This window comes from Diplotaxodon limnothrissa, linkage group LG15 (assembly GCF_057381915.1).
Source record: "Diplotaxodon limnothrissa isolate DT_005_m linkage group LG15, D_limnothrissa_male_GT1.1, whole genome shotgun sequence".
NCBI classification, from domain to species: domain Eukaryota; kingdom Metazoa; phylum Chordata; class Actinopteri; order Cichliformes; family Cichlidae; genus Diplotaxodon; species Diplotaxodon limnothrissa.
Window position 1 is genome coordinate 26,886,142 of NC_140610.1, and position 24,406 is coordinate 26,910,547.

General features: G+C 44.6%; 1 protein-coding gene across 1 annotated transcript; it reads left to right on the top strand.

Moving 5' to 3' along the window:
• The first annotated feature begins 1,867 nt into the window (after window positions 1–1,867).
• Window positions 1,868–19,290, top strand: tiam2b (TIAM Rac1 associated GEF 2b). Its single transcript, XM_085372651.1, has 22 exons — window positions 1,868–2,977; window positions 4,996–5,464; window positions 6,084–6,262; window positions 7,370–7,594; window positions 8,601–8,786; window positions 8,874–9,017; window positions 11,629–11,694; window positions 11,829–11,907; window positions 12,038–12,127; window positions 12,362–12,586; window positions 12,818–12,912; window positions 14,570–14,758; window positions 15,435–15,503; window positions 15,594–15,719; window positions 16,245–16,353; window positions 16,434–16,613; window positions 16,733–16,851; window positions 16,941–17,049; window positions 17,134–17,192; window positions 17,785–17,875; window positions 17,979–18,066; window positions 18,152–19,290. Exons 1-22 carry the CDS (start codon window positions 1,901–1,903, stop codon window positions 18,696–18,698), a joined length of 4,521 nt encoding a protein of 1,506 aa, XP_085228777.1. The 5' UTR covers window positions 1,868–1,900; the 3' UTR covers window positions 18,699–19,290.
• The last annotated feature ends 5,116 nt before the right edge of the window (window positions 19,291–24,406 follow it).

Here is a 24,406-nt window from a genome sequence, read left to right on the forward strand (position 1 = left end):
CTCTGGGATTACGCTGAGGGTCTTAAAATTGCTCCTCTGTGATGACCTCAGCCTGCTGCTCGGTTACAAAAAAAATGTCACAGAGAAAACAGAGAGAAAACGTGGAGAAAATTGGTCAGCATTCCTGAAAACCAAAATAAACAGAGGACGGAGCGGGGTCTGGTTTTCAGGAAGAAAAAAAACTCAAGCGGAGACGTCATGGAAGGGGAGGAAGGGGAGGGGTGGGGTGGGGGAGTCGTACAAAAGGAAAGTCTGTGTGCTGACCGGGCCCCTCCCTCTCTCTGTTCTCCTCCAACAGATGAGCCAGCGCGAAGAAAGAGGGCGATCCACATAGACTAACACAGAGGGGGAGGGAGAGCGCGAGAGCAGCCGGAGCAGAGAGCTTCATTAGAGACGAGAGAGAGGAGGCAGCAGGACGGAGGATGAAGACGCTGCCGAGGGTCTGAAACACAAACAGGTAAAAAAACTTTATTCATTTATAAAAAAAACTTTGTTTCAGAAATCTGTCCTCGTTAGATTAGTTCCTAAAGGTTTACAAGAAATGTCACATTTAGATCTCTCCTCTTCACTTTCAGTGAAAATTGATTTTTCTGATTGTCCGACAGTCAAAGCTCTGCTGAGCAGTTTCATTAGTCTTCTGAGTCTCAAATTAAAACTCCAAATAGTCCTGCTGTTTTCTGCATTTTTAGTTTGAGCAGCAGAGCAGTGTGAGCAAAGCTGTTTGCAAGAAAATTTCAGAAAATTAAAGTTTTAAAAGTTGTGAATGAATGTGTGAAAATGAATAGTGGGTTGCACAGAATAAAGAAGAAAACATATGTGAAGCACATCAGCAGTCATGGTGTCAGAGCAGCAGGTGGTACTGTGAGCTGTGCAGACTCGGTTCAGGGTCAAGGGTCATGCTGCAGGCTCAGGTCACTTCACTCAGAGAACGTGTAAAAATGGTTTGACACACAGCAAATATAAGCATGTTGGTCCAAACTTAGTTTCCTTGGTTCACCTGAAGGCAGCTATTAGGTTAGCTGTGTGCTTAATGTCCGTGATGAAGCTCCATCGTATGTTTGGTGTTCAGTCAGATCACAGTTTTAAAGGTCTTTGAGGGTGATAAAGGAACCGGTCATGTGACTTAACATCAGCAAACAGCAGTGTGTATACATCCAGCTGGTGCACTGAAGGTCTTCAGGATGTCGCATTGATAGAAACGGTGCAGTGATCATTTCTGTGTGTGTGTTTGAGCAATCGTCGTCTTTTGATGGTTTGAAATTTGCATTTTAAAGCCTCAACACTTGTCTGTAGAGCTGGTTTGACCGTTTAGATGACCTCCGTTATCGGCTCATGCTAATACAGCGAGCTGTCCACAGGCTTTTAGCATGGGAGGCACTGACTCGTGGCTGAAGCCGGCCTCAAGTGGCCACCAGAGGAACTGCAGCTGGACGGCTGTCTTACAAATATCATCTGCAAATCTACCAGAAAATAAACATGTGACATCTGGGTAATATTGCTGTGATAAGGAAGAAGGAAGTTTAGATGCTTCAATTATTTTGTGCATTTGAGAATGGACTGCAGTAAATGAGTGAATGTTTAATGTGTGTTCACAAATGTGGGGTCACTGAGTCTTTAACTCATCTTTGGCTTCCAGTGGGACTGATTATAATACTGCCCATAGTATTTGATGTAGTATTTTAGTACTGACTGTATTATTTGATGTAGTATTGTGTGTAGAAATCTCTGTTGCTTTAATACATGCTGTGTGTGTGTGTGTGTGTGTGTGTGTGTGTGTGTGTGTGTGTGTGTGTGTGTGTGTGTGTGTGTGTGTGTGTGTTTGTTTCCTGGCTGTTGTGTCGCTCGTTTTTGTGCCTCACATCTGATGATGTGATCCTCCTCCATCCTCTTCCAGGTCATCATGGGAAACGCAGACAGCCACAGCAGCTTCGTCTCCCCTGCCAAGCCCTCCTGCTCCTTCAGGTTTTCCTCCAGGAGGGAGGAGGTGACATCGGCTCGCAGCTGGTGGAGGAGCAGCCAGGGAGGCTGCAGGAGCCGAGGGAAAAGCTACCTGAACCACCCAATGGCCAGCTCACCCTACACCTCATGGCGTTACGAACCAGCCCCTAAAGCGGCCCGAGGAGGCGCCAAGCTGAGAGGGGGGTCTCCTCAGAGGCTCTGCAGGGGGGAGTTTGGGGGGGGTGAGCGGGCGTCTCTGGAAAGCAGCGGCAGCCCAAAGGTGCTGCTCAGCAAAGATGGCAGCATGAGGGTGGAGTTCACCAAAGCTCGGGTGGAGCCAGAGAGTCTGAGTGGGCTCCCCGCCATCACTGCCGCAGCGACCACCACCACGAGCGCAGAGGTGTCACTGCGCACCAGCAACGGCAGCTCGCTCAGCTCCGATGGCTCTTGGTACGACTCGCCATGGGGGAACAGCGAGCTGACGGATAACGTGTTTGTGTGCAGGCAGAACGCGGACAACAGCAGCGGCTACACCACTGCCACCAGCAGCAGCGGCTACAACACCTTCTTCTCCGCTCAGGGTGAGGACATCTCACCTGGATTTAGCTCCAGCCTCCTCTTCCCCACCACAGAGACTAATGTATTCACCGCCGCAACTGCAGGTTACAACACCTGCTCCTCTGGCCGGACGGAGGATAGCGGCATTGGAGACTCGGAGCTCCTGCAGCCGGACCTCACGGATTTCAGCCTGATTTCAGCTCCTGGGGTTTACAGCAGTCACAACACGCTACCCGCCTTCCCCACCGACGCTGGGACCCCCGCCGGGGAGGCAGCGCTGCTGGATGATGTCACACAGAAAGAGGAGGGATCAGCCGGTGATATGGAGGAGCATTACTCCTCCTGCACGCTGCCCTGCCGAAATGTGGAGTCTGCGAGCGCCGCCTCTGCCAGGAATAACCGAAAAGACTTCCTGAAGAGCCGAATCAGACGTCTGAGCGACTGGACAGGAAGTCTGAGCAGGAAGAAGAGGAGGATCCAGGTGAGAAACAATAAGATGATGAAGTCATGCTGTGGGCGGAGCTCAGTGGTTTGCCACCTGCTGATGATGGACAAAATGACATCATTTTTTGTTTTCTGACTTTTTACATTTAAGAATGTTGATTTTCAACATGAACTGACATCCCTGATAAAAGTGCACAAAATCATAATATTTTTTTAAATCTTTGAATTCTAGTGTTTGACAAAGTAGAGGTATATGTTTTTATCACTTGAACATAATCACAGCCTGTAAACAAGAAGAAAGAAAGAAAGAAAGAAAGAAAGAAAGAAAGAAAGAAAGAAAGAACAAGGTCAATAAAGATCATCAGAATATCTTAAAATGTCTTCAAAGTAAACTCAGTCTAAAACAAAACCTTTAAAAGTTTTTATAAACTCATTAGTAGATCATTCTTTTAATATATTCTGAGAAACTTAAAACTGGTTTTAAAATTAATATCTTCCTTAATCCTCAGACTTAAACAAGTCGTCGAACTAGATTAAAGTCTCATCATGACTAACAACATTACACATGGAGTTAAGTACGAACGCCATTTTCAAACATCATCACACATCAGTAATCTGATGGTAAGCTTTCTCTGTGAGAGCTGGTCCAAAAAAGCCCGGCTTCCTGTTTACAGCCAGCAGAATGAGGTCACATCCTGTCTGCAGTGAGGGAGCTGGAGTAGTGAAGCTTGTTGTTCGTGCTTTTTAACTCAGTGCTGATGATGACGGGGATAATGAAATCAGACGCTGATGTAGTTTCCTCACACTGGAAACCCCAAACACCCCACCCCCCACAACCTGGGTAACCCCCTTACATCAGCGTGACCTCATGAGGACTCGTTTTCCCACACTTGAGTTCCTCCAGATGCACGTCAAACATCAAAGGACTGACGAATAAACTTTTATTATCTGCTCTCTTGATTGTCTTTGTTTCGTCTGCAAGGTTTTTAAGATGTTTAACCCAAAAAGCTTTCTTTGCACTGCGTCAACGTTTCACTGGAGTGCCGCAGTCTGTGTGCCGGATTATTAATTACAATCAGAGAACTTTATTAATCCCAGAGGAACAAAACAGAAACCCTTTGAAAGCATCAGTCTAGCTTAAATCCTCTGCAGCTTTGTGTCACAGTCACAGGAGAATCCATCTTTGCTCTCTGAGATTGATGTCCTAGTGATACATCACAGTGGACTTTTTATTGTTCAGTCTTTCCGGGGCTTTGATCCCGCTCATCAAAAACAAATCACAGTGCTGGAGGAACTTTGATCTCTTGGAAAATTCCTGGAGCTTTTCATGGGAAAGCACCAAAACAAAAACATCACATAGTGACACTGGAGAAAGAAATGTTTGGGAACCTGGAACCAGACCGATCTAAGGGCTTACGTTTCATTTACCCCTTGTTTAGATTTCCGTGAGGGCTTGGCTCTGCTCGGCCAATCACAGCACTGTGTTTGATACGGGGGAGTTTGATACAGTGATTGCATGGACAAGCACTTCAGTAAACATCCAGGATCCTTTAAGTCCACTATTATCTCAGGAATAAAAGACCTGCGTGGTAGATTTTCTCTAAAGAACAAACAGCTTAACGCCCTGACTGATAAGAACTGTGCGTTTCTGTACCAACTCACTCTGCCTGTCTATAAACAGCAAGTCTCCACATGTCGTCACTGTCACTTCACAATGACGGTTAAATGTGGAAAACTGCTCAAAAGTGTTGCACAAACCTGGACGAGTCACTCAGTTGGAGGTTTAAAGTAAAGTCAGAGCGGGCATCAAACCCGCGCCCTCTAAAACCAGCAGGTTGTCTTATTGGCTCAAGAGCAGTGATGGATTGTTTGTTTAACGCTGACACTGCAGCGTGAAGCATATTCACACCCCGTTAATGCTAACAGAGGGGAAAATTGTGGTTTGGAATAATACTGCCTGGTGCTGGGCGCTGTGTTTGAGGGCTGCTGTGTGCCTCTAGTGGCCGCAGACGGAATCACAGCAGTCAAATAAAGTCCTCTCTGATTTCTCTGCAGGAGCCGTTTGCCACCGACACAGCCGATGTCTTCATCAATGGACTGAATGCTGGGGCTGTTAGCTGCAGCACGCTGTGTTCCTCCGACCCTCTCCACTCCCTGAACCACAACCAGTTCCCAACGCTCCACTGCGGCTCCTCCAGGAGTCTGAACCAGAACAGTGATGCTAAGCGGCAGAACATCTATGAGAACTTCATGCAGGAGCTGGAGATGGGTTGCAGCAGTACGGCTGACAGGACGGAGCCATCAGAGGGGGACGGAGACGAGGGTGAGGAGGACGAGGAAGAGATAGATGGGGATGTGGAGGTGGGAGAAGGGGAGCAGCTGGATGTCCTGTTTGAGAAGGAGCAGGGTGTGGTGCGGCGGGCCGGATGGCTCTCTTTCAAACCTCTCATCACTGTTAACAAGGACAGAAAGCTGGAGCTGGTCGCCCGCCGCAAGTGGAGGCACTACTGGGTCACACTGAAAGGTACGGCCGCCTGCAAGGACCAGAAAACAGAAAGTTGAGTTCAAGTTTCAGGATTAGATCTGATCTTATTTTCAGTGAAGGGCAGAAAACTTGCGTAGGAGAAGTCTGGTGATGCCTTTAGTGCCTCTGCTAGAGCTGAAACCAGGCTTATGCTGCATACAAGGCAGCAAAAGAGTCTTTGTGCACCTGAGGCACAGTGTGAGTTTCCAGGTTCCTCAGTGTCACTTTCGGGTTACATTAACCAGGATGTTTCCAGTTAGGCAGTGGGAAGGTCTATAATCAGCCAGCTGATTATAGATTCAGCATGTTTCAGGAATTACTGACGAGTAGTTTTTGAGTTGACTGTTAACCGACCAACAACTATTTATCACTTCTGCTCTCAGCACAGAGAAGGTTAGGACTTCTTCTTAAACCAGAGGAGTCGCCCCCTGCTGGGCATCAGAGAGAATGTAGGTTTAGGCACTTCTAAATGAAACTTGATTTTAAAAAAAAGTGTTCTGTTTCATGTTAAACATTTTACTGAAGTCTTTACCATCTGTGGCATCAACAGCTAAAATTTATAAATCTCTGTGAAATAAACTATTTAACGTAGAATTAACGATGGATTTTGTCTGTTCAGGTTGCACTCTGCTGTTTTACGAGACATATGGGAGGAGCAGCGGCAGCGCCGACCAGGAGCTTTCTCCTCGCTACGCTCTCCTGGCTGATGACAGCATCGTCCAGGCCGTCCCTGAGCACCCAAGGAAGGAGCATGTCTTCTGTCTGAGCAACTCGTATGGAGACGTGTACCTGTTCCAGGTGAGGGAACCGCCAGCACACTGAGAAACATGATTTTACTGGAGTATCCTTGAATGCAGCACCAGCATAAGCAGCTGTGGTGTTGGGACATTTCTGAGGTTTTCTCTTCATTCTTTCATTCTGTGATCGCTTTCCTCCAACTGCTGCCTCCATCTTTTTTCCCATCGCTGTGGCTCATTTGTGAGCAGCGTGAATGAACGGGGTGTGGCGTCACACCAGCATTTGGTTTTCTCACCACAAACATCCACACTGTGGGACTTTCTCTGCGTGTCTTTCTGTTGGTAATGACTGTGAGCATTTCCCCCTCTGCTGCCAGCTCCACACCACCCACACCGAGGAGCAAGCAGACAAACAAAGAGTAGATTTTACTTTTACTCCGACAAAGAAGAGGAGGCACAGATGTGTCGAGGCCCCGGATGAACTCCTGGCGTTCCTTCTAGTCGATCTTGAATGACATGAGCGGCAAAAGTCTGGATGTCAGAGGTCAGCGGGGATAAAAAGAGAGGCCGATTATTACCTGTACTCTCGTTGGTAAAGGTGATGTCATCATGTAATTTAATAATTTATTTCTGTGATCACCACCTCAAACTTTTAGGAGCTCCTCTTGATTCCCAGAGTCACTCTGACTAATGCAGCAGAGTCTGCAGACACACAAATCACCTTCCTCCCAGAGGAGGAGGTGGAGGTTTTGTCAAGGGCTGAAAGCAGCTGAAGATGACGAGCGGAGAAGGCTGAAAGCCTGCTAATGGGAATCACGACACCCAGCTAATTACTGCAACAAATGTTCCTCTTTACGATGATGACTTGATGAAGAGCGAGCTTTAAACCCTGCCACACGTCCCCTCGTAAACAAAAACAGCTGTTAACATCAGGACATTAAGTATGCTGCTTAAACGCAGAAACCAGACCATCAGAGGATGACTGAGCCTTGCTTCCTGCTTTCAGCAGCAAATTTACATTTAAAAGTTTCTGTATTTAAGGTTTTTGTTGTTAAAACAAAGCGCAATCAGCAGCTGAATATTCAGAGTTAATAAAGCAGGAGGCTCAAAGTTTAATACTGTTCTGTTGCTTAAAATCTGTCTGACTCCATCTTGTCTCGCCCTCCAGGCCACCAGCCAGACTGACCTGGAGAACTGGGTGACGGCAATCCACTCGGCGAGTGCCTCTCTGCTGGTGAAGCGTCAGAAGAAGGAGGACACACTGCGCCTCCTGCGCTCTCAGAGCCGCTCGCTGCTCCACAAGATTGACATGGATGGGAAGATGAAGAAGATGGCCGAGCTGCAGCTGTCCATCATCAAGGAGCCCAAGAGCAGGAAGGCGGTGGAGAGCCAGGTGAGTGCGGGGAGAAGTGGTCCGGTCAGGGCGGACAGCACGTTGGTATTATCACCTACACCGGTCCTGAATATGGGCAATGCTTTAGAATGACCCTCACAGCCATCTTTGAGTGAAGCACACATGAACATCAGACCCGACTCTCGCCCTGTTGTCTTTGAGCTTCACGATACCTTCAGTGTCTGAAGTTTGCTGCTGTCTCTGTGTTTGTTGCAGAGAAATTAGACGATCCTGAAACTGTGCAGCAGACTGTGTTTCAGTTTAAGGGTTTCTTTTCTGCTCAGCATCAGTGTGAGTCAGTTAGGTTTCATCAGCATTGCTTCAACGGACATCAGGTAACAGCTGTAAGAGGAGAACTGTCAGTAAATCTTGATGAACGTGCAGTTTCTGAGTCTGTGGATGGACTTTGTTGTGCCACAGATTAGCTTCAGGCTGTTTTGCGGGTTTCTTTGTTCTTGTTGTTAATTTCCAGTGACAGCAATGTGCAGACAGAGAACGTATCATTTAGCAGCCTGCTAATCTTTCCTCTGAACTGTGAAACTGATCCCAGCGCTGCAGTTTGAACTCTGAGATTAGAGGCTAATCTTCCTGCTCAACATTCAATTACACATTTACTGAGAGGGAGGGGAGGGCAAACAGAGGAGGAGAAGGAGAGCCTCGATTTATTGGAGAGAGTCCATCAAGAGAAGAGGAAGGAGGGGAGGAGAGGAGAGGAGATGAAAGGGAGGACAGGATGGAGGGATGAGGGATAATGGGTGATAATCACACAGTAAGGGACAAAATAACTTCATCACAACAGAGACTGAAGCAGGAATTGACAGCAGCAGCAGTCTGCCCCACCCAGGAAATACACTTTACCTGATGAGTGAATGGAGAAAAGATGGCTTCTCTCAGCGCCTTGCCATGACTCACTGACCATGTTTCATGGTTTTCATGGCCGTCTGATGAGTTATTATCATTGTTTTATACAGAAGCTGTGTTTATGTGTGACCCTGTGTGTGCTCAGATCCAGCAGTGGGAGCAGAATCTGGAGAAACTGAACCTGGATCTGTTCAGGCTCAGGTGCTACCTGTCCAGCCTGCAGGGCAGCGAGCTCCCAAACCCAAAGAGCCTCCTCGCTGTGGCCAGCAGGCCCTCCAAGAGCATGCTGGGACGCCTGGGAGTCTTCTCCGTGTCCTCCTTCCATGCTCTGGTAAGTAGAGGCTCGACGCTTCCCTTTTTTTAAAAAAAAGAAAAGAAGAAGGAAATTAACCAAATCTGCCTCTCTGGACTCTCACAGGTGTGCAGCCGAGAAGAGGCCACACTGAGGCGGCGCTGCCGGTCTCTTTCGGGAGGAAACCGGAGGAGGGGTCTGCCGTCCTCCCTGAAGGTCCTGGATGATCTCAACAGGCGCGGCAGGGGTGGCAAACACTCAGCTCACCAGGTATTACACTGCACCCTTTTCTTGTCCAGTTCAGTGCTGTAGTATGGTGAGAGGCAGCGTGCACCCTTCTGAAAATAGTTTGAAAGGTGAAATATTCACATGGAGTCAGAGACAGGTTTAAGAAACGTTCTACTCTGAAGTCTTTTCACATGGACGACTAAAACCAGCTCATCTGATTCAGGCTGAACTCATCGTTCCTCTCTGCTCTCTAAAAACAGCCCAGAAGAAGCGTGCTGTCATCTGTCGTTACGAGGCTAAGTTTAGCCTCTCCTCAGTGCATCATCCAGCTGCAGTTCCCATCATGCCTGGCTCCTGACGGTCCCCTCGTGATAAACAGTGGGTTATTTTTGGCCTCTGAGGGTCCGGAGGATAAATCTGTCAGCGCCACTTTGCTTTGTCGTGGATTCTCGCAATTCAACTGAGCCGATACACGCTCAGTGGAAAAACTGCCTCATAGTTTCATAGCTGCAGCGTCTGCAGGATCGCAGCACGTTACCTGCTCCCTCCTGCCCTTGAGCAAGGAACTGCGCAGGATGCTTCCAAGCAGTAACTCCCGCTCTGAGCCAAACATCTGTGGATACCTTGGTGAGGGGAATTCTAGCCACATGCTGCCTTTGTTCGACTGAGAGTCCTGCTTCGAGCTGAACGCCTAATCAGTCAGCTGTTTATTTCATCTTACACAAAACCGACCAATCAGAGAGCTCAGAGGGCTTTTTGTATGCTGTCCTGCTCTTGAAAGTCAGAATGATTTATTTCCAGCAACTTTTTATTACCATAATTCATTTTTCTTCGAAATGTAATGAATGTAGGGCATAATAAAGCCTTCTGAGCTGCTGCACCTCTACTTGTTGTGTGTTGAAGCCCAGCAGACGGTAACACAGAAAGGTCTTTCTGTGGACAGAGACGTCTTCAGGCTTGATGGAGGTGTTCGTAGTCAAGCCTGCGGCAGCTTGTTCTTTGTGCTGAGCACTTGTGGTCAGACAGACCTGCAGCATGTTTGTGTGCAGCTGGATCTCCATTCCGGTTCTGCTTTCAGATCAGATCTGATGCTGCAGGCTGTGGTTTCCGGGTGGAGCAGCTCCACTAGAGGACATGTGGAGCTGATTGCTGCTCGCTGTGTCAACTCTGCAGGAGATATACACTTACCGGAACTCGCCGCCTCCATTTCACTGCCATGTCGGGGGGTGGGGGTCATTACTGTAAAATCCTTGATTCCTTCCAGAAAACAGAAGTTTTCGTACTGACGAGTGTTTCCTGCTTAATGTTGGTCTCCAGTCATCATGTGACTCACTGTGTCCAACCGTCCACTCAGACCACAGTTACGACTGTTGTGGATGTTTTAAGGTGGTGTCGAGGAAAGGCATGCGAGTCCACGATGATGATGATGCCGATGTGTTCAGTGTCAGTCGGTGGTCCCAGACTCCAGGCAGGCTGATGGCGGCTTCACAAACCTGTAATTTCAGTGCAGCTCAACCTGCTCATTTTTTCCCATGATTCCCTGGGGCTAATTTAGGTTTTGATGCAGGACAGAATTAAACATCCCAAGTCTTTTATCATTTTTAATTACGTTTAAATATAGGAGGGAGTATTTTTAGTTTGTCTTTAGTCATGACTGTGTTTGTGTGTTTGTGTTTGACTACAGCAGTACATTATGTGGACTTTGTAGAAAGCAGCTCACTGGTTAAAGATCATGACGCTTACAGAAGTCGCGTCGCTCCTTTGAAGCACCGTCAGGAAACACTCGGGTGGATGTGAGCGACTCTGAAGCAGGAGTCACTGATCTTTTGCTGATTAAGCAAATATGAAACAGGTTATCGCTCAGAGAAAAGACGACTCAAGCTGGAAGATGATGTGACACTGATAGTTGTGTTCAAAATTGTCACCCATCAAACTCACCAAGGAGGAAAAGGAGGAGGAGGTGGGAGAAAGAGGAGGAGGACAGTTTGTTTAACTGCACAGCTTTTTGAGGACAACCTTCTGAAGAGGAGGAGGTGGGAGGAGGAGAAGGAAGGGGAGGAGGTGATTGAGAATTAAAAGCTTCCAGGCTGTTTTATTCTGCCAGGATTTCTTTGTTCCTGAGAGTTAATCCTTCACAGGAGGCAGGAGATGACTCCAACACCTCCTCTCCACATGACCTCCCCACCAAACCCCACCTCCTGTTGTCACATGACCTCCACCTTCTTTCTTCTGCTCCCCTTTTAACCTCCTTCCTCCCCCTGTGTCTCCTCTGTATCCCACTGTTCCTCTTTACCCTTTTGTCTCCATATTTCATCTCCTGTGATCTTTTCAGCCAATCAGAGCTCCGGATTCTTCACAGGCTTTTCTTATTTTCCAGTCCACCTCGTCGCTTTAAGTCCTGTGGAGAAAGTCTGAATTTTAAGAATCACCTGCCTATTAGTTTAATGATTTTATAGTTTTCTGCCTTTAAAGCTTCAGTTTATCTATGTTTTTATCAAATGCATTGATGATTTTACTGATCAGAGCTTATAGAAGCTAATCGCTTATAATAACTGAAGGTAAACCTCGTAGGTCGCTCAGTCCTTTAAAACCTGTGCTGATGAGTTAAAAGTTTAATTTAAAGTAAAATTCTTCCTCTGTGCTTCTTCTGCAGAATCTGGACTGCGCTCCCAAACAGATGGAGGCAGCGCCCCCTGCCGGTCATAGTGCAGATCTGCCGGTGTGTTCACTGACTTACCTACAACTTCTCTTTAATTTTTTTCTGCGGGCAGAATGATGATAATTACTGGATTTGTATTCACATGATTCCTGCGAGGTCATTCTCCCGGTTCACTCTCCTGTGTGTGTTTTCAGTTGCGTGATGAACAGCAGCTTCCAGCTGTTGGTGTTTTTACTCTGAACATCTGTCGACCTGACGGCCACAAAGACTTCGGTGAGAAAGAAAAACTCATCACTGAATAAATAAAATTCGTATAAAAACATGACTGGTTTGTGTTCTGAGAGGATAAATAATAAGCATATTTACCTGTGTGTGATGTGCTTCTTCTTCTGTGAATCTGCAGGTTTTGCAGTGACGGGTCACGTGGACGGAGCAGGAAAAAGTCATGTTTTTGTCAGCGAGGTGGACCCGCTGGGACTTTCATCCAGAGACGGTAAAACAGAGAACGGTTTCAGGTTTTATTTTGAGGGAGACCCTGCATTTCTGACAGTTTGAGGTTTTGAAGGTGTCCAGCGGGGGGCGCTCGAGGCTCTGCTATCAGGCTGTCACCTGTGCAGCGCTACACCTCCAGAATGGGAAAAACCCTGTCTGTGTTTAGGATTTTAAAAAATGTAGAAACTTTAAAAAACTTTAAAAGATGCAGTTTAATTTTTCTGTTTCCAATCAGGCCTCAGGGCCGGAGACGAGGTCCTGGCTGTTAACGGCGCTCCTGTGTCTGGACTGGACCTGGACCTCCTGCAGAGTCTCTTCAGACATCAGAAGCTGCAGCTGCTGCTGAGGAGGGATGAGTCACCTGAGGCCGAAGAGCCTGCCGACCTCTGGCCCGACCACGCTGACCCCTTCCACCCCGGCCGCCAACCACCGGCCACGAACATCCACACCTGGATCACAGGTACAGCAGAGACGCTCTGGTAACAGCATCATAATGTTCAAACACATTTCACATTTATATCAAACCGATTTCCACTTTTAAATATAAACTCAACCATTTTAGTCACAGCTGTTTTATTGATCAGATTCATTTACAGAAACCAGAATCAAAGGCTTTTATTGTGAAGGCCAGTTAAAGCAGCAGGAGTTCTCCTGTAAAGATCACAGATCACATTTCTTCTTCATCTCACAGATTCCTCTGTCATCACAGATGCAGACAGCATCCTGCCTCCCGTTTTCGATGACACTTCTTCGAGGATACCTCAGGACACCAAGCCCTCAGAGGAGGTGAGCTTCAGTCTGTGACAGTCTGAGAACATCTGGATTTTTTTAAAATGGTTGTATGTTATTCATGACCAAGCCACTTGTGTTTTGCTTTGATCGGCGATAACCCCGTCATATGAAATCAAGAAGTTTTATGAGGATGTGATTGGTTTCCAAAGAAGGCAGCTCAGACTTACCTGCAGAAATCCTCCTGTGCCTCCTGGAGCTCCACCCCCCACCTCTGTGCACATGACCTTTGGTCAGCCTGATAATCCAGCTTACACAGTCAGGAGTGTTTGTAAAGTCAGAGCTGAGGGATTAACGTTTTTCCCTGGAGAAACACAACTTGTAGGTGTTGTTTTTGACCGCCTCTTCATTTCTGACGACGGCGGAAGGAGTATCAGGTGACCTCCGGCCCCAACTGATCCTCTTCGTCGTTGTTTCACTCCTTCGTCATGGGTGCTCTGTGCTGGGTACTGCCGATGGAGGAGGACTGGGAGACTCTGGAGGAAGAGGAGGAGGATGGAAGGGAGGTGTTCCCCGGGGTGGGGCTCCTGGAGTGGCTGCTGAGGCTCCTGGACAAGGTGGCAAGCTGCCTGGGCTGTTGGCGTCCCGCTGACGGCGTCGTCCTGCTGGTAAACGGGCTGCTGGTTGGTGTAGAGCTGAAACTTGGTGTAGAGGAAATGATCACAAGTGTTTTCTGTGCTTTAGATTTTCTCAGTGTGAGACGGTTGTACACGCCACTATCACAGCGTTACGTGTACAGACGCCCACAGGACTATGTTGTACCTGCTCAGACAGAAAGTAGGACAATAGGAACAAGTCACCACCTGAGAGAATGTCAGCACAGGACAGTAATCCCAGCCTCAGATGTCCCGGGCGGCTCAGAGTCAAACAGCTGCTCCTTCGTGAAACAGTTTAGATACCTTAGGACTGACGAGGATCCTCCTGGAGGAGCGGGAAACCTCTTGTTGAAACATCAAGTAACATCAAATATTTGAGGCTAATATTCCAATTAGTGAGATAAAATCAACTATAATCACCCTGAAAAAGCAGAGATAATTAATTGATTTAAAAAATTAAGATAAAAACAAGTCCTGGAGCTCAAAAGTGAAGCTGTTAAAAGGTTCTTCTGTTTACACAGCATCTTTTGATTCTTCATGAACTAATTGATTGTTCGAGTTAATAAAACTGTCACGCTGTGATCGCGCTAACCTAAAGATCTTCATCTTCAGTGTTTTTGGAGTCAAAGGTCAATCCTGCACTCTCGACCATCCAAAGACTCATTGGTTTCTTTCAACTCGACTCCAAACAAGCACCAGTTGCTGCTGTTTAGGCCTTTGATGCACTTATTTGCACATTAATATCCCGTGTTTGATCATCTTCCAGTTCATTATCTGCTCTGCTGAAACCTGGAGGTGGGTCTTTAGTTCTTCATCGAAACTGCTCCTCACCTCCATGAACAGTTGAATTGAACATGTCTGGGCAGTCTTTTCCCCACATGTTCAGATCTCAGGGCACTCCTCCTTCCTCGAGTTTAAAGTGAAGAATACCCCAGCTATAATAGGACCGGGGGGGTGGGGTCTGTTTTCTGATTTTTCTTCTTTATTGTCAAGCACATGAACAGTGGTGTTGTCCTGAATGATTTCATTGAGCTTTGGTTCCTGTGTTTCCCTCCCAGAACTTAGACCAGGTCTACTCGCTTTACCAGACCTTTCCAGAAGGCCAGACAGGAGATGGCGACAACCCCAAAAACCCGTACGGCAGAGAGGTCAGCCTGCAGCCGGTGAGCCCCACCCACCTAAGCGTGTGTCAGCGTCTGCGTAAGGTCATCCAGGAGCTGGTCGACACCGAGAAGTCCTACGTCAAGGTCAGAATACAACAGCAACAGTAGTACTACTGTGGTACTACTGCTAGTACATCTGATATGTTAATGGACGCGTTTTGACTCATTTTCAGCTCCATGTTTTTATTCTTTGTCTCTACAAGAGTAGCTTTGCATGATTCAGTTCAAAATAATCCTTCCTTATCTTATTCTGGTCCTTCAACCTTTTACCCTCTCCTTTGTCTGAAACATGCTGTTTTAGCTCCTCCCACTTATGTCTAGATTTCTTCTGATTGGCTGCCCCTGATATTACCATTTTGGGGATTTCCCCTCTCTGTGACATCATACTAAACCAGGAGTAGAAAAAACTGTGTGAAACTCCAGTTTTTTATCAGTTTATTTATAGAATAAAATAAAACAGAAACTATTTTTTTTATGTTAAAGTGATAAAGAAATCTATTCTTATGATTTTACACACAATTTGTACAGTTTTAGTTTTAAATGGTTGTATAAAATGGGTCCCTTACAAATATTAAAAGAATCTGCTATATTAATATTTTTGTCTTAATTAGAGTGTATGCTTAAACATCTTTATATCTTCAAACCTGTGTGTTTAAAACTGCTGGAAAGATCTTACTATTTGATTCGAGCCGATAATTAAATTTGAAAAAAGAAATTAGACTTTGATTAATATCAGAACATTTTTTTGGTTCTGTTTCAGGATCTCGTCTGTCTGTTCGACATCTACCTCACCCCCCTGCAGAAGGAGACGTTCCTCAGTAAAGACGAGGTAAAGACGAGCCGACAGTAAGTGACGGTTGTGAAGTGAAGGTTGTGGTTGTGACTCTGACCGCAGTGTGTCTCTCTGTCACTCTGTCAGATGGAGGCGCTGTTCGGCAGTCTGCCAGAGATGTTGGACTTTCAGAGAGTTTTTCTCCAAACGCTGGAGGAGAGAATCGCCGCCTGTCCGAACTTCAGCAGCCTGGAAACCCCCGAGCAGTTCAAGGTGAAGGTCCATCAGCTGGTTCAGACAGATTTTATTTCCTTCATTTATTTTTTTATTTTATTCTTTTTGTTTTAGTTGTGCATGCATGCAAGTTTTATTGTTTTATTTATTTAAGCTCCAGTGATTTATTTTGGCCCTGTGATGTTTTACTTTTATGCATTTTTTTCCCCAATTGTTAAAACTGATATATTTATTATATACTCCATTTCGGGTCCATTATTATTATTGTTATTTTATTTTTTACTTAGTTTTTTTATTTTTTAATAATTTATTTAATTACATTATATACATAGTATATATTTTTTGAGATATTTTGTCTTTTCACAGTTTATCTTTTTTTTATTTTTTTGTACATTTTATTCATTTATTAACTCTATTTTATTTATTTTAAGCTGTTAACATATTTCTCCTTTTTAAATGTTTCAATATTTTAAATGCGGAATTTCCATATTTTAATGAACAAAAGTTTTTATTTGCTTGTTCGATGGGTTTAGTTTTTTCACACCTCATTTGTGTTTCATTCAGAAACTCCTCTTCCCATTGGGTGGATCATTTCTGTACTACGCCGATCACTTCAAGCTCTACAGTGGCTTCTGTGCGAATCACATCAAAGTCCAGAAAGTTCTGGAAAGAGGTGAAAACACAGTCTGAGCACTTTAAACTCATTTAAGCAGCACTCCATTTAACCTTTAACCCTGACCACCTGTGACGCAGCCAAAACAGACGCAGCCTTCAAACAGTTCCTGGAGGCCAGAAATCCGACCAATCAGCACTCGTCTTCCCTGGAATCATACCTGATCAAACCTGTTCAGAGAGTCCTGAAGTATCCGCTGCTGCTCCGAGAGCTCGTGTCCCTGACAGATGCAGAGAGCCCCGAGCACACACACCTGACAGGTAACCCAAACATACACCTGACAGGTAACCCACACACACACCTGAGAGGTAACAGACCTCACAGTATTGTATTTAAACATGTTTTGTGACCAGCTGCACTTCCACTGTCATCCACTCAGAGGCGCTGCGAGCAATGGAAAAGGTGGCGAGTCACATCAACGAGATGCAGAAGATCTATGAGGATTACGGCTGCGTGTTTGACCAGCTGGCAGCAGAGCAGAGTGGAGCCGACAAACAGGTAAACACAATGACACACACACACACACACTTGAGCGTCACCTGTGTGCATCACGTACCCTGAAGGGTTTTTTTTTCCTCCACCCTCAGGTGACGGAGATCTCGATGGGGGAATTTCTGGTCCACTCGTCGGTGGTCTGGTTGAACCCACTGCCCTCTCTGGGTCGCTTGAGGAAGGAACCAGAGCTGACGCTGTTTGGTGGGTGAAGTCTCTTCTTCACACTTCTTTACTTGCACAGGTAATAACTGATGGAGAATAACACAAGTCTGTCTTTGTCCTCAGTGTTCAAACGAGCCGTCATCCTGGTTTACCGTGAGAACAGCAAACTGAAGAAGAAGATGGTGAGTGCACGTCTACTCTTCATCTCCTAATTTGTATAACTGAACAGATTTGTATGTCTATTTATGCCAATGTAAACAAAAAAATACAGTGACAAAAAAATTAACAAAGTGTTAAAAAAATGATATTAAAAATGCAAATCTGTCAATTAAAAAGTAAAACAATATGTGTTATGTGTTAAAGAATATTTAAAAATATCAAAAGAATATCAAAATAATGATCATAACAAAGATATAAATCCCATAAATGAAATCACTTAAAATTTCCTTTTCAACTATAATATTGTTGTTCTTTTCATTTTTTGATAAAGTAAAACCAAACATATGAGAGATAACATCACATTTAAATAAATCTAAACACTGTGAGGTTTTAAAAGAAAGATGGAGGCCAAAAATGTCTAGTTTTTAAGTCAAATATCAATAAAAATCTTTAACCTGGTTCTGGAGAGATGATCTGCTTCTTTGTCTTTACAAATGTAATCCTCGTCCTTGATTGGCTCCTCAGCTGTAAACACATCAACGCGATGTCACTGAATAAAAGAAAAAAACACCTCCACCTGTTCTTGTTGTCAGTTTTTATGTTTTTTTCTCACAGACCTCGTCCCGATCAGCTGACCTTGACCCCTTCAGATTCCGCTGGTTAATCCCAGTTTCAGCGGTCCAGGTCAGACCGGCTAACATCACAGGTGAGTGACCAATCAGAGTGAGGTTTGTTACTGCAGTGCTGGTGCAACAGCTCTCCAGCAGGAGGCGCTGTGACGGTCTGAGCTCACTGTGCTGTGTGTGTAGGTTCTGAGGACTCATGTGTGTGGGAGCTGGTTCACAGTCGGTCTGAAGTGGAGGGACGACCAGAGACGGTGTTCCAGCTGTGCAGCAGGTACGGACAGCCAATCAAGTTCCTGTGGTGGTTCTCGACTCTGTGCATGATGATGTTAAGCTTCAGCTCTGTGTTTGTATTTCAGCGGTTTGGAGACAAAGGCCAGCGTGCTGCGAGCCCTGCGCTTGCTCCTCAGAGACCGAGCTCCTGTGGGATCCCTGAGGAGGAGCAGGCTGTCTACGGCTGAGAGAAGCGCCTCCTGGAGGAGGAGGCAGCAGCGCCACTCTGACACCCAGAAGACAATTCCTCACCAGCTGCAGGAGAGCTGCAGGTCTGACGGCGTCCTGGGCGACACATGCTCAGAGCCTCTGCTGCCGAGCCACGCCTCCAGCTCCAGTGCCGCTGCAGGGATGAGAGGCAGACTCTGCTCCCTGACTAGCGAGCTGGAGGCCCAGCTGCAGAGGCTCAACTTCAGAGAGGAGGAGGTGGAACAAAGAGGGACATCTATAAGTGAGGAGGAGAAAAATAAGCGGAGCTCTAGCCTACGGCGAAGTCCTGGAGATCTGCAGGACCTCAGCAACCTGCTGGAGAGAGACTTCAGCGTTCAGAGCATGACCTCCATGATAAACGAGGACTGCTTCTATGACCCCCTCCTGGGGTTACAGACGACCGCCGCCATGCCCGCAGTGTAGGGACAAAGCTAACATGCTAACACAAGGAGGATGGTCACAATGTGGGGAGTCTAAATAAATCCAGACGATTGAGCTGGAAGTTTATCACACCTGCTCCACAGACCTGAACATGGAGGTCCACGCTGACCAAAAGGTGCCATCTGACGAGGTTCGGGTCATTTTCGAGAGTGTGAAGCAGCTTCATTCCTCACACATCGCCTCCTGCAGGTCATCACAGGTCACTACACCAAAGGAAATGCTGACAGACTAACTGACCCTTTGAGAGGATCTTCATCTCTCCAACACTTGAACTGTTCTCAGTGAGACAATGAGATAGCAGGACATCTGTCCAGCCCTCTGATTGGCTGCGAGATTCATGACACTGAAACCTTCAACAAATAAAAAAGGTCTGGAGGTGGATTGATAACAAATTTTTGTACAAGAGGAAGTCATATCAGCCAATCTGGGATTTTTTTTACTGATCTCTCTGATTCAGCATTAAAAGCTCACCAGTGATTTAATGGTAACAAAAATAAACAGCAGTCGAACGTCACCGGAAAGTGAGAGAAAAGAGTCTGACAATAAAGTCCAAGAAAAATGTAAATTTAAAGAAAACGTGTAACACTTTGAAACATCAGTTCATGCAAGTTCTTAAATTCCTAAAATTCATTTTTAATTTATGAATTTTTTTTGTTTGTTTGTTTTTAGTCTCAAAAAGAAATTTGATTTGTTTATATTTAAAAATAAGATTTTATTCTCATAAAATTACAGGTTGATCTCTCAGAAATGTGACCTCTTTCCACAAAAGTGCACCTTTATTTTTTTAAATATCAATATCATTACCTGTTAACCTTTAAAATTACCGTTATTTATGCAAAAAAAAAAACCAAAAAACATTTGGCAAGCAGTTTTTAGTTTTTTCATTTAAAATTTTTTTTGAGTGTTTTTTTTTTCTTTCTGAATTTTTTTTAATTTTACATTTTCTTTAAATAAATTACTTCAGCTTTGAAATAATACGTTTATGTTGCCCTCACAGTAAAACTTTATTCTATCAACATCTTTAAATATAGCTTTCTCTAAAAAACAATTTTATCTTCAAACTACTGAAATTCCTGCATGAAATTCAGCCTGAAAAGTGTCTTTTTCTTTACACGAGTTTATAATAATCTGTCTTTTAAAATGTAAATTTATACCAAATTTTTCAACTTTATTCTCAGTCTTTTTTCTCTAACAGAGGCTCTGAAACTGTAGACCCATCTCAGGCATCTCGCTAACACAGCTCACAAACCTCAAAGAACAAACAGAATCATTTGTCTCAGAGACAAACTGCAGACCTCACAAAACTTTCCAGAAACTGGAGAGTTCTTTCTAAAAATTCCTCGAGAGAACATGGTGCTCAGTTCTTTTCACTTAACCAAGCGTCTCTCTGAAGGGTCCAACCAGCTCAGTTTCATCTTGTTCGCTAATGATGGACCAAACCGAATGTTGGACTTGCTGCCTGAACTCGGCGACAGCTGTCAAACTCTTGTGTTGTAAATATTCTTGTGTGCAGCACTCATTTTGAACTTTTCTGTCTAACAGAGAAACTTTCTTGACAAAAGCAGTTTCTGGAAAAATCTGGAGCTGCTGGATCAAAGCCTTCAGTCGAGTTTTTATATTTATATATTTGTAATGTTTTGTTGACCAAGCACTAGAGAGACACCAGTGTTTTTATTTTATATTTGTGTTTTATATTTTCTAAAATGTTAAAGTATTTGGTAATTTATTTTCTTAAATATTTGTTCAAGGCAAATAAATGAAAAAAATATTTAATTAAAGATTTTTGACCTGAAATGCTCCTCCTATTGCTGTTTATTCAGTCTCTGAACAGAAAACTTCAAGGCCTTGTGACCAGCTGAAACCCCCCTGGCAACCACTGGTTGCTAGTGGGTGGTTAGCTGCGGCTAGCCGTGGTTTGCATAGAAGACGCTGACTTTTCTCAAAACTCGCCCCAGCTGCTCACTGAGTAGTTGTAAAGCTGTCAGGGAAAAAACAGAAAAGATTCACTGAAGTGGATTTGTGATGCTGCAGAGCTCTGTCTGTGCACTGCTGAGTAAAGCTGAGGTCCCTGTGCTCTCTGCAGGTCTCATTATTAATGTAAAGAGATAATAAAATCTTATTCTTTCAGAATTTGTATGTGTCTTGGGCAGCTATCCTCCCCTTGCCTCCAGTTCTCCACTTTGCGCTCTACCCTCCAACATTAAAACACCGACACCTTGTGCAGCGGTCCACGAGCTACAGACACTCTACAGGCATACCTAACCCAGCAGACTCTCGTTGTTCTTGTCATGAAGTCGTGTTTGTTTCATGAACATTATCATTTCCTGTGATGATACTCAGATTTCCTCCTTTCACTCATTTCAGTCTGACTTCACCTTCAGGGGAACAGGACGCTCAGCTCACTTTTGGATCTATAAATTAAAATTTAAAAAGCAGTGAAGGTAAAAACTGAGTGTGTGTGTATGGTGTGTGTTGTCTCTTCAGCTCTTGTTGCCAGAGTAACCGCTGTAGAAAGGAGGAAGAAAATTGGCACATTTATCATAAATTTACAGCTTTTTAAAACCTTTTAAAAACTCTGCATCTATTTGGAGACTGAACAGCTTGCCTCACCAAATGACATAATTTCAGACCTTTGAAGGCTTTAAACACTCATCGCTCAGTTCACCTAATGGTCACTGAGGAGCTGAAAGCTGGTCATGTGAGGATATTTCAGGCTCCGGTTGCCTAGGTGAACTTCTAACGTGTTTATTCACAGGTCGTATGTCAATCAACAGTGTTTTTCACTCTTATTGGACGTCTCTTGAGTCGCTCCCCGTAAAGTTCATCACTAGCTGGGTTTTGACTATCTAAGAGGGAGATAACTTGTGGTGGTGGCATTCTGTTTCAGCCCTACACTTGAAATCAGAGAGCTCTTTAAAACAACCTGTTTATTCAGAAATATAGTGTGATAAATATATATATGCACAACTTTGTAGTATCTAGAATAAAAGCATTTCTACCAGTAAAAGAGGAGAGACTGTGCAGCTGAACACACGCAGCGCTCCCTGTCCTTTGTTTTTTTTAATTTATTTATCATATAATCATATAATCCTATCATTATTTTTATTATTTTTTTTATCAGTAATATAAAAAAATCCTCCTGCACAGTTACTGTCACGTCAGGCAAAGAGCATCGGCAGGAACATTTAGACCTGATGTTTCCATCTGCAGCACAGAGACAGAGTCAGGCTTCTGTTAATTACATTTAAGACTTTTAATCCCGACTGAGGAACCTCTGAAGACCTGCAGAGACCCTGAAAGAGCTGGGGGCCTGATGAAGCCCCGGAGTTTTTAACTTCACTCTCGGCTTTCATAGTCAGTGTGAGCGGCAGGACATTTAAACACACATACAGGACAGGAACTCACAGGGTTTTAGCTTAAACTCTCACCATCCATTCGGAAAGCTTGAATACTTTGATGTCAGAAGCTGTAAGAAACTGCTGGTGGTGGGAGGGCTCTGTATTTGTTCCCTTGAATTTGAGACATTTTTACATACAAAAACCTCTGAGCTTTTTATATTTCTACTCCTTGGATCTTGTTTGATTCCCTTTTCGTGTCCAGCCTGTCCCAGTTTCATCTCCGTGCTTTGTTACCCTTTTCGTCTCCCCAGTTTTGTCCCCGTGTCATTCTGCTCTCTGTGTTTTTGTGGTTTTCCTGTCTTGGCTATGTCTTTCGTCCTGGTATTCATCTCTTTCCTGCGATCGTCAATCTGTGTTTCATCCTTTTATGCCCTTCTAGTTACATCGTGTTCAACTGTGCTCCCAGGGGTGTCTACTCTGTCCTAATGTTCTCGTGTCTATATATTATCTGCATCTATATACATCTCCTGCATCTGGTCTTTGTTGTGTCCTCTCTCAGTGTATTTTCTCAGTGACTGTTTTTGCTTTTGTTTTCTTTACCTTTCTGCATAAAAATAAATCAGTGATTATTCTATCTGTGAATCCTGCATCAGTTTCATTTGCCCCGTATCTTCGCATTCAGGGGTTAAAATAGCCTTCACAATAACTACAGTTATGTGCAGAGTAATCTCTAGTGGGATGAGGTTGAGACGTTTTATTGATTGAATCAATAAGAGGAGGTAGGAGGAGGTCGGGGTGGATGAAGGGTTCACAGCCATCGTGCACCATGTTTGCTCAACTGAAAAAGAGATGCCAGAAAAAGAAAAGAACCAGAAAACATTTTCATAATGGTTCAGACAGTTTAACCATCAAGATATTAATTATTGACCCAGCACGGTGGCACAGAGGTTAGCACTGTTGCCGCACAGCAAGAAGGTCCTGAGTTCAATTCCACATCAGGCTGGGGTCTTTCTGAGTGTGAATGGTTGTCTGTCCCTGTGTGTTAGCCCTGCAACAGACTGGTGACCTGTCCAGGGTGTACCCCGCTTTTTGCCCTATGACAGCTGGGATAGGCTCTAGTGCCCCCCGCGACCCTGAAAAGGATGGATGGATGAAAAATCTTCAAATCTTGTGAGCCAAAAAATCTACATCAGCCTTATAATTTCTACTTATTTAAGCTATCTGTCTTTGACTTAAATGTTTAACTTCCTGTAATACCATTAATTTTGCTTTGGGATAAATATTTACTGATATTTCACCAACAACACAGAACTACTGTGACATGGAAGAAAAAACATCTATTAGCATGTTTAGGCTGACTTTAAAGCAGAGCATTTCTAATTAAACTGAAATGAAGCTACTTTAATAATTTTTATGATGAAGGTCAGTGTAACACACACACACACACACACACACATACACAGAGAGAGAGAGAGAGAGCGAGAGTCGTGTTTTAATATCCTTGTCAGGACATCTAATTGAAATAATAATAATAATAATAACTTTATTTATAAAGTGCTTTCAAATAAAGTGCTGAACAGCAATCTGACGATAAATAAGACAAATTTTTAAAAAAATACAGTTAAAACCCAAACAACAGTTCGCCCTATGACAGCTGGGATAGGCTCCAGCGCCCCCCGCGACCCTGAAAAGGATAAGCGGAAGCGAATGGATGGATGGATGGACAGTTAAAACCTGATAAAACAAAAGAGAATAGCAATTAAAACTTTAGCCATAGAATTAAGTCACGAAATAATGCTTTCCCCAGCCGCTAACCATCAAAAATGAATGCTTAACCCTAACCCTCAGCCTAAACCTGACCATAACCTGACTGTAACCTTGACATTAAACCACATTTTGAGTGTCAAATATGCCTTCAGGATTTTGGTCCCCATAAGGTCTGTTGGTTCCCACAAGTACAGTAAACTTCTAATTTTTAGTCCCCACAAAGATATTAATACACATCCACACTCACACACGCTCACACACACTCTCAGGCTGTGTGTGTTGAGCATAGATAAAGCACTTCATTTATATCCCCCGCTGGTTGCTGACTGATGGCTGATGGAGCCTGGGGTGGGGGTGGGGGGGTTGTTTCTGCCAGATGGTTTGATTCAGCTCCAAACTATTATCACTGTGACTGAGGGGTCAAAGGTCAAACTGTCTACTTTAATGTGAAGCTAATTTCAGCTGTGTTGGGTGAAAGAATGAGGAATTGCACGGCTCTGTGGATACTGAGGAGGAGTCAGAGGAAATCCTTCCACTCTTCTTCATTCTTCCTCCTCATCGAGTCGGCTCACATCAGCAGAGTGT

Coding starts and splice junctions, on each gene's coding strand:
- tiam2b (XM_085372651.1), top strand. CDS start 1,901: ATGGGAAACGCAGACAGCCACAGCAGCTTCGTCTCCCCTGCCAAGCCC. Junction 7,595..8,600: donor GGAAGGCGGTGGAGAGCCAG/GTGAGTGCGGGG, acceptor GTGTGTGCTCAG/ATCCAGCAGTGGGAGCAGAA. Junction 11,695..11,828: donor GTCATAGTGCAGATCTGCCG/GTGTGTTCACTG, acceptor GTGTGTTTTCAG/TTGCGTGATGAACAGCAGCT.